The 9483-nt window shown below is 51.6% G+C and overlaps 1 protein-coding gene across 1 annotated transcript in view; it reads right to left on the reverse strand.

The window, feature by feature from the left end:
* Positions 1 to 622: 622 nt before the first annotated feature.
* The window catches only part of LOC125068004 (E3 ubiquitin-protein ligase Ubr3), a 69758-nt gene continuing 60897 nt past the window's right edge, over positions 623 to 9483 (reverse strand). The window contains exons 10-28 of the mRNA XM_047676938.1: positions 9060 to 9241; positions 8746 to 8870; positions 7968 to 8110; positions 6974 to 7137; positions 6649 to 6770; positions 5784 to 5956; positions 5413 to 5706; positions 5266 to 5340; positions 4718 to 4871; positions 4371 to 4489; positions 4019 to 4163; positions 3575 to 3942; positions 3333 to 3491; positions 2907 to 3206; positions 2582 to 2801; positions 2253 to 2501; positions 1917 to 2170; positions 996 to 1741; positions 623 to 749 (exon numbers count right to left, since the gene is read on the reverse strand). Of these exons, the coding sequence (XP_047532894.1) occupies positions 1022 to 1741; positions 1917 to 2170; positions 2253 to 2501; positions 2582 to 2801; positions 2907 to 3206; positions 3333 to 3491; positions 3575 to 3942; positions 4019 to 4163; positions 4371 to 4489; positions 4718 to 4871; positions 5266 to 5340; positions 5413 to 5706; positions 5784 to 5956; positions 6649 to 6770; positions 6974 to 7137; positions 7968 to 8110; positions 8746 to 8870; positions 9060 to 9241 (3966 nt within the window). The 3' untranslated portion in view covers positions 623 to 749; positions 996 to 1021. The remainder of the gene's footprint in view (positions 750 to 995; positions 1742 to 1916; positions 2171 to 2252; positions 2502 to 2581; positions 2802 to 2906; positions 3207 to 3332; positions 3492 to 3574; positions 3943 to 4018; positions 4164 to 4370; positions 4490 to 4717; positions 4872 to 5265; positions 5341 to 5412; positions 5707 to 5783; positions 5957 to 6648; positions 6771 to 6973; positions 7138 to 7967; positions 8111 to 8745; positions 8871 to 9059; positions 9242 to 9483) is intronic.

Genomic DNA, 9483 nt, shown 5'->3' on the forward strand with positions numbered 1-9483 from the left:
ATGATTACAAATCAAATATAGCATTATCTGTTTAAATAAAACAAACGATTTCATTTGCGTTCGAAACTAACCTACATGAATGGGTAAGGAAAATAATAATTTATAAACGTATTAAATCGATATCGATAAGAGAGAAATACGTACATGTTCACAGCCCTAACACCCACCGGACGTCCCTAGCGGTCCCGCTCATATTTACAATATTAAGACCTCTAAATGAAGTAAGAGGTAGCAGAGGGGTCATCTCTGCTGTTACTATTAATCGTTGTCAGCAAATCAAACCGTGCTTCGACAATACCATGACTCTATAACGCTTACACTATCTAATTTATACATAAGAATTTTTACATAATTGTCAAATTTGAGCAAGCGATTCTGATCTCAATGCTATTGTTACACGGTTCATATCGGTCTGGTTAATTCATAGCATCGGCGACAAAATGTTGGAAGAAGAGGAAGAGAACGTTATAGGATACCTATGATAGCGCGGACGACGATCGTCACATTTATACTTCATACTATGTCTAATTATTGCTATATTTAATACATCAAGTACGGATAGAATCCCTTTTCTTTATTCACCGCTGATCGACACGAGAACTTAAAGAGAAAATAATATAGATAACAATATGATACACTTTTAATAATTTATCTACATAATTATAACGTGAGAAACAACCGGCGACTCTCCGCGTGCGAGACGACGGCGCCGTAATTTGACTTGCCGCTACCTTTCTTTACCGGAAACACTGCAAAATAAATTTAGTTTTAATTAGACAACTAATAATTATTTTCACAGAAATTATTTTAAAATGAATAAATGGGGTAAGTATGTAGTATGCGCCACCAACATTTGTAACTCTAAAGATGTTATGTCCCCTGTGCCTGAAGATACACTGGATCATTCGACCCTCCAAAACAACGCACCTATTGTTGTTTGGAATTCATTTGCTATTATGAATAAATACATATAGAAGAGAAAAATAATAGTTTACGTGTGAGCGTATCCCACGAGCTCGCCTCAGAGCGAGTCCCGATGCCAGACCCACGTGCGCTTGGTGTGGTCGAAGCGGTGCGCCAGCCACTGCGCCTGCAGCAGCTCCAGGCGGTCGCGGCTGAGATACAGCGGCTTGCCGCGCTTCAGGTCACGGTCCTCCTCGTCGTAGTCGTCGAGGTACAGGCTGCCCCACAGGCACGCGCGCCGGCCGCGGATCACGATGATGTACGTCGACGTGACCACCAGGAACACGCCCGTGCCGCCGCCGCAGTCCGCCGCGTGGCTCACCGCCTCGGCCTGCTGGTGGCGGCGGCAGCACGCCTGCTTCAGGCACACGAGCGTGCCGCACAGCAGGCACACCGACGCCTCCTTGGGCACGGCGCCGCACTGCAGGCACGCGCGGCCGTGGTAGTACGAGAACAGCCGGTCGTAGTCGCGCGGCAGCGCCAGCAGGCTGGGCGCCGCCCACGACACGTGCAGCGTGCGCACTGCGCGCTGCACCGACAGCTGGCCGCTGGTGGTGGCGGCGGCCAACTGGCGCGCCCACGCCTGCGCGGTGGCTGCAGCGCCGGGCGGCAGCGCGCTGTCGGCCGTCGGCGCGGGCTCGTCGCCCACCAGCTCCAGGTACCGCAGCAGCGTCGGGAACTCGTCGCGCTCCGTCTGGATGCGCGGTAGCTCGCCTCCGTAGATGTGCTTGCGGAGTAGCGCAGAGATGCGGAGGAAGTGTAGTAGGAGTTCTTGTACCTGGCGACGTTACGCATTAAGCGTTGAGCGTTATGTGAAAGGAGAAGTTACAGGTTACGTAATAAAAGTTGTTATTATTGGAGTTTGAAATGAAATTGTTAATTTAAAAACGAATACCCACCTCCAACTCTACAGTATGAAGGTCAGGCTTGTTAATTTAAAAACGAATACCCACCTCCAACTCTACAGTATGAAGGTCAGGCTCCCTGTCGGGCGTAGCGCTATCCGCGTCGTCCTCGAGTAGATGGTGTCCAGCGAGAGTGTTAAGCAACATCCTGGCGGCCTGCGCTAGGCCTCCCGCGTCACCCTCGGCCTCCGTCCCCCGGAGCGCTCGTAGCGCCGCAGGCAGAGCACCCGTCGCACACAGCTGGTTCACCACTTGATAGTACGTCAGTGCGTAAAGTGCACGAACTATGCACGTGAAATATTCTGCAGAAAAAAAAATGTTAATTAAGAATTAAAGAAGCAATAATCAAATAAGATCCTAAGGGATAGTGGTCGTCCAACTTACGTATATCCATGTGCGGCGGCGCCTGCGGGGCCAGCAGCAGGAAGTGCATGAGCAGCGCCGTGGGGTCGCGCAGCAGCAGCGGCACGGGGCGCGCGGGCGGCGCGGGCGAGCAGGCGGGCGCGCCGCACGCGCCGGCGGCGGCGGGCGACTCGGGCGGCGCCAGCGCGCGCCACGTGCTGCCCACGCCCAGCCGGCCCGCCGCCGCCGACAGCGCCAGTGCGTGCGTGCCGGCCACGGCGATAAGCGGGACTGCAGCCAGGGGGAGTCGTCGTTAGCTCGATACTCCCGTGGCGAATGGATACCGCGATCGCTACTCCCTCGTTTCTCACCTATGCAGTCTCCGCGAGGCTTGTACCGCGGCGTGGGTCGCTGCACCAGCGAGCCGCCGCGCTGCACCAGCTCACACTCGACGTTGGTGCGCACGAGCGACGCCACGAACGTGAAGATGGCGGCCGGAGAGGATCCGTATCGCATTTTTAATTTATTTGTCGCCGTCGCCGTCATCTCCTCCATCGCCTTACCCATCGCCTCCGACAGGCAGCTGGGCGTCTGTTGAGAACGTAACGTAACGTGATATATTTATCGTGTAAAGATCGCTACATGTACGTATTATATTTACAATTCGGGAAACAAGTTAATAAAAAAGACACCGACCGGTGCAGGTCTCTCCCGCTCGAGCATGTCGAGGATGTGCGCGGCCAGCACGCGGTGATCGGAGGGCGGCACGGGGGGCGCGCGGGGCGGCGGCGGCGCCAGCGGCAGCACGCTGTTGGCGAGCTGGCGGCACAGCGGGCACAGGAACTCGCCGCGCTCCACGTGCAGGTTGTGCGGGCGCTGCGACGCGGCCAGCGAGCGCATGTAGGCGCGCAAGCAGCGCAGGTGCAGGTGGTGGCCGCACGACTGCGCCGCCACGCCTCCCTCCCAGCCCACCGACAGTGATAGCACCCAGGACTCCTGCGACGCCCCAGATTAAACATTGTAGCGTGCGAGATAATATTATCAAGGTAAGTTTATACCGTGCAGATGCACACGACAGTATGATAAACCCATATTTAAGAGACAAATGAGTAGGCGACGGACCTGATCGAAGTACAGGCTGAGGTCGTCGTGGAGACGGTAGAAGTGCGCGGCGGCCGTGCCGCGGTGCTGCATCGACAGCCGCTCCCGCTCCACCTCCGACAGCGCCAGCCGCGCCTGCCCGCTGCCCTTGCGCCGTCTGTGGCCGAGCACCGAGGTCGACTGCGAGCAGACAAATCCGTCAGCGCCGACGCACGTACCGAATGACTTCACAATCTCACGATCGCGCGGCCTCGAAGCTTCACCTGCAGCAGCACGACGAGGCCGATGGGGTCCTGCGGCGTGGAGGGCGCGGTGGTGTTGCAGATGACGCAGTCGTAGTCGCGCTGCACCTCGTCCTCCCACTCCATGTCCTCGGCGGCGCCCAGGCCCGCCATGGCGGACAGGAACTGCTGCTGGCGGCGCGCGAACTCGCGCATGAGCTGCTGCTGGCGGTCGCGCGCGCGGCGGGAGCGCTCCTCCTTCTCGCGGCGCTCGCGCGCGCGCTGCTCGGCCTGCCGCTCGCGCTGCAGCGGCCACATGGTGCGCCGCAGCTGCTGCACGGACGCCGCGCAGCGCGCGTCCAGCGCCGCCAGCTTGTGCAGCAGCGAGCCGATGAAGTACGGCCCGTCGCCTGCGCCGGGAGAGAGCCGAGGTCAGTTCGGGTCGCTCGCCTTGGAGGGCTAGCGTGAATCTCGATGGATTCTCACCGATAGGCTCCTGCGAGGGGGGCGGCGGCTCCTCCAGCGAAAACGAGTCGAGTCGCCCCGATAGTTGCGAGTGCAATTTGAGTAGTAGGGAGATTATCGATTCATTGACTATGATCTGTTCGTCCGTCTGTGTGTGCAACTGGATCTGAAGGAGGCACGGAAGACATATAATATCTAAACATATTAAACCTATATTCTCGGGGTCTTTGTAAAAGATTTCTTAAATAATTACTAAGAACTAGGAAAATTTAGTCGTAGTATACGACCAAATTACGTCTTTAAACTTGTTGCTTTAAGGCAACTTTTTTTTTATATAGAGGTAGGAGCCTCCACGGTATATGTTGCACCTCACCTGCGTATTGGAAGAGGGCTGCGGGTCATCTGAGGGGGGCGCGGGGAGTGCGGGCGCCGGGGACTCTTCGAACAGATTTCCTTCGAATCCCCAATCTGGCACCTCCATGTCTCTTATGTCTGTGATAACACACAAAATGTAGATGAAGCACGCGTTTCAGGACAGACTAATTGCTACAGGCCAAGGATGAATGATGATTTGAATCGAATAATTAAGAAATATAAATAATTGAACTCCAAAAATAATGTAAGGTGGAAACAGTACAATGGTGAGTACATAAGTATATATATAAATATTTGTGATTTGTTTCCCATCGGGCGAAGGCGCCGGTCGCCTGGGCCACTGACCGTAGTGCAGCGACACGGGCGAGTCGGCGGCGAGCGCGGAGGCGGCGTCGGGCAGCGCCAGCGTCATGTGCTGCGCCTCCATGTCCACGTCCTCGTCCGCGCGGATCCGCGGCAGGCCCTGCAGCACCAGCGCCTGGCTGTCGCTGCTGCCGCTCTGCGGGGAGATAATCGATATTAGCCTGGTGCCTGTTCCGGTCACAACAGTTTTGAACGATGTTGTGGCTTCCACGGTGTCTTTTCACAAGGGAGACTAGCCAACTTGCCAACAGCAGTTCCTTAAATTTTACGAACGAAAAACCCAAGACATTTTATCTACTCGATTCGGGAAACGAACCCGAAACGAAACGAAACGAGATCTGTCTTATAATCTAGCCACTAGACAGATGAAGCAGTTTTTTTGTCAGTTTTTATTGGTATGTAACGTCAATGATTATGTTAATATCGCTCGACATCAGATGAAAGTCTGCCACATGTGTGTTTACCAATCCGTGTTAGAATAAGGGACGAGGGGGCTCTAGTCCGGTAGTGGGATAAACAGGCATGCATACCTCTAGAGCTCGAATCTCCGGCGTCTCACCACCGGTATCGGACTGGTCGTCCGACACGGAGCTGCCGCGCACCACCTGAGCAGAAATAATGAGACGTATAGAATGCGAGTCGGAGGGGTGTCCGGAGGGCGGACGCGTCGGGACGACCTGCAGGTCGGAGGGCACGGCGAGCGCGGTGCTGGCGGCGGGCAGCGAGGCCTTGCTGGCGGCGGCGCCGTCGTCGCCCGCGTCCCACTCGGGCTCGCTGTCGGAGTGCGGGCGGCGCTCGCTGCGGTGCAGGTGCGTGTGCGCGGCGGGCGCGCGCGGCGGCGGCGGCACGGACAGCAGCAGCGTGCGCGCGTTGTCGCACACGGCGCCGCCCGCGAAGGCGCGCAGCAGCGGCACGCCCGCCACGCGCGCGCCCGCCGAGCCGCTGCCGCCCTCCGCCACGCACACGTCGCGCTGCGGGCGCGGATACGGTTAGACGGCCGGTGGGGGACGTGCTCCAACGAACGTGACTGGTGAGACTGGGGCCTGACGTTGTGCGTGAGCGCGCGCTCGGCGGCCAGGTCGGCGGCGACGGCCAGCAGGTACACGGCCAGCGCCAGCACGTGGTCGGGCGGCGCGGGCTCGGCCTCGGCCTCGGCGCCCTCGGCGTAGCGCCGCCGCACGCCGCGGTGCAGCACGGCCAGCAGCGCGCCGTGCAGCACGCCTGCGCACGTCATTAGGGAACTTTGAAAACGAAATGAAATCTCATTGGTAGCTGCTGGGGAATTATTCGATTAAGTATATAAAAACCCTCTACGATTCACTTATATTTTATTTGTGCTATTAATTAATTTTATTTATTGTGTAGTAAATACTTAAAGAAAAATTGTAAACTTATATTAATGTATTGATACTTTTCTAGAAATTGGTCTGAAAACGTTAATGTTTTAAAGCTATTTCGAATTTAATTACACAAACTAAACAATAATTCTTATATTTTTGTGGCGTGGACGACGATGGTAACTTATTCCATCTCAAAGATTTACAAAAGAAATTAATTCGGATGGTTTGGTAATAACTATAGAGAAGGACAACTTTAGTTTACTGGTATCATTAATGGTAATACTAAATAGTCCTAAGATACTCAGAATTGTGTAACTATCCCCCCTTTCCTTCCCGTAACAGATAAAGCTAAAGCACTAGTAGCTATAGCTACCGTGAGACGGCCGTCATCCGGCAACGGTGATGCTAACTTGGGGGTTTTCTCTCCAAATTTAGGGGAATCATAGATGTACGGTTCCCTCTCAAATAGGGGCATAAATAAACTTTTTTGGTATTAATACACAGTTAGCCTCGTTGCAGGGAAATTGGTCGGAGGGGGGGACAACCCGTAGGAGTCGGCGGTGTCGAGCGTACCGGAGGCGCAGAGCTGGCGCGGGTCGCCGGCGGCGGGCGGCGGCGCGGTGGCGGCGCGCAGCGGCGGCCACAGCGGGCCCGCGCCGGCGCCGCTGCCCTCCGCCTTCTGCTTGTCGCGCACGCTGCGGGCGCGGACCACGTTACACGTTAGAGATCACATCGTAACACGCTTACTAACTACCACCTGCTTTGCAATGCTTGTCCGGTTGACGAAGCATTGGAATGTTAAAACAATTTCACATAACAGATATTCAGTATCTTAGACACAAAAGATTTGGTGATAAATGTTTGCGAGGGGCGCGAGGGGCGCGAGCGGGGCACTCACTAGGCTGCGAAGCGGTCCATGGAGGCGTGGAAGTCCCGGCGATGCACGGCGCGGCGCAGCACGTGCAGCGGGTCGTAGTGGCGCTCCCACACGGCCGGCGTGGGCACGAACAGGCCCTGCTCCAGGCTCTCGGAGCCCTTGGGCGGCGCGCGGTACACCGACAGCTGGGGCAGAAGTGAGCACCTTGTAAATTCTATCATTTATAATTTAGATTCATACTTTTGCTGAATTGTATTTCACCTATCCGTTTATTAAACCATCGAACAGAAACCATCTCTAGTAATCTATTAGAATGAAAGTCGACGTCATGATATACACAGTGTTGCTGACTTGTCTCTAAAACGATCTAAGTAACACATTCATTGTCAGATAGTCTTAGGTCTCTCTCTGTCACTCTAATAGTATTATTTGCACAAATTTAGTTCGATTCTAAAGCAAATTCAAAGTAACAGTAATATTGAGTGTTAATATACATGCTTACACATACTTGAAAATATTATTAATATTTGCAAAATTACATCATTATACGGAACGATAAAATATGATTGTAAACAAAAATTCCTTTTCCAGGCCTGAAGTATTTTCAGTAGTTATGCGCCATTCAACTGTATATTAAATATAGTATATTATTTGAACGGCAAACCGTCCTGACGCAATTGATAAACTAAAGAATAGCAGTTTTACAAACGACAGCCAGAATTATTCTGGGATAAAAGCCGTCTGGTATAACCATTGGCCGATCCGTGCCATGGCCATCTCGTGCTCGACGGTGAAGGAAAACATCGTGAGGAAACCTGCATGTGTCTAATTTCAACGAAATTCTGCCACATGTGTTTTCCACCAACCCGCATTGTTCTTCCTTCTCCTCAAAAGGAGAGCAGGCTTTAGCCCAGCAGTGGGAAATTTACAGGCTGTTAATGTAATGTAAAATAACCATTGGTTCTGCGTCCTAGTATGAATATGGTCCCGTCACTTATCACACAATCGAACTGACCTCTTTCAGCACAGTCTCGAAGTTCCTCGTGTGCGCGTTTCCCGATCTCTCCGGCATCAGCTCCAGCAGCTGCGAGTGCGTCTTATCGCCGGCCGCCAGCAAAGTAGCGACCTCTAGTCTAGACTGAGTCAACTCGTCGTTACCTGAGATGTTATGATGTTATAACGTTATTCATACTTTCTTTTTCTTTACTTAAATCTTTATCATTTTTGAACTGTTTGATATTTCTCCGATGTATTTAACTAGGGTTACGTCACTATAAATCAACAGCAGGTTATAAGGTTATTTCCCTTGTGCCAGTACGTACACTGACTTACTTATACTAAAAATTGAAACATAGCGATAAAAATATTGACTCAAGGCGGCAGAATACAGTAAATAAGTTCAGTGGGAGGTACCGGGCCCGCACAGTGACCTACTGCCGATATTTTCGGTCATTGAATTATATTATGAATACCATTCCTACCGTTAATGAATACCATTCGTTAGCGGTAGGGTACGATGTACGAATAAAATTTTGGTACGTACAAACCACAACAACTATATTACTGCTAACAAACGATCAATCTACAATTCTACATACTCAATTTTGTTACACCCGTTGCTTTAAGGTCTTATGCTAAGGCCGGGCCTGAAATAATTTCGGTAGAAGACTTCAAAAAAATTTCACTTTAAAACTGTATACGACTATAATTTTATAAGAAGATTTTAGCATACTAATATGATAAATAAAAGTGTATCTTTGCAATTTTTCAAAAGGTCTCGCTTCGAGTTATACCGAGATTAGTCCTGGAGGAGACGAGGATCGCGAGGAAAGTGAGCAGTCCCTCCACCATGGCGTCCTGCTCCGCGGCCTGCACCTGCGACATCGGCGTCATGCTCAGCCACTCGCGGACTCCGAACCTGGGGAAAATAATACCGGTTCTTCAACAGTTCCTAGAGAATACAACATACAACAATAACCGTTAACAATAAAAATTGAATTTTAAATTCTATGCAAAATTTTTTCACAATATACAATTAATGCATGCTTAGTAACGGCGTTAGTCAGTGTTGATAAAGTATTGTAGATAGAGCAGAACAGTTACTCACACGTCAATGCACATGTCGACGAATTGGTCGGCAGGTAGATGAGCGGCGCAGATCTGCAGCCAGTATATGTCCATATCGACCATCGAGTTGCAGAAGTTCGCCTGGATGTACGTCATCGCTTGACCCTTGATCTGTAGGCCGTTTCGAACCCACACGCCTGCGAGGATCTCGTAAAACAGGCTCTGTTGATAATTTGTTTCGATTTTTAATAAATCAATATTATTTGCTACACGGATTTCAATATCGATGTCACTCTTTGCATACCTCGATCGCGACGCGTGGTAATGCTCTATTTTTACCATAAAATATAAATCGCAATAGACTCTGCATAAATAAAAAAAAAATTTAAACGTTTTTGATCACGTCAATCAACCTTTTGGAGATTGGATTGGATTGGATGATGGAGAGATTATAATTGATTTTA

The sequence above is a fragment of the Vanessa atalanta genome, chromosome 13, assembly GCF_905147765.1.
Source record: "Vanessa atalanta chromosome 13, ilVanAtal1.2, whole genome shotgun sequence".
NCBI classification, from domain to species: domain Eukaryota; kingdom Metazoa; phylum Arthropoda; class Insecta; order Lepidoptera; family Nymphalidae; genus Vanessa; species Vanessa atalanta.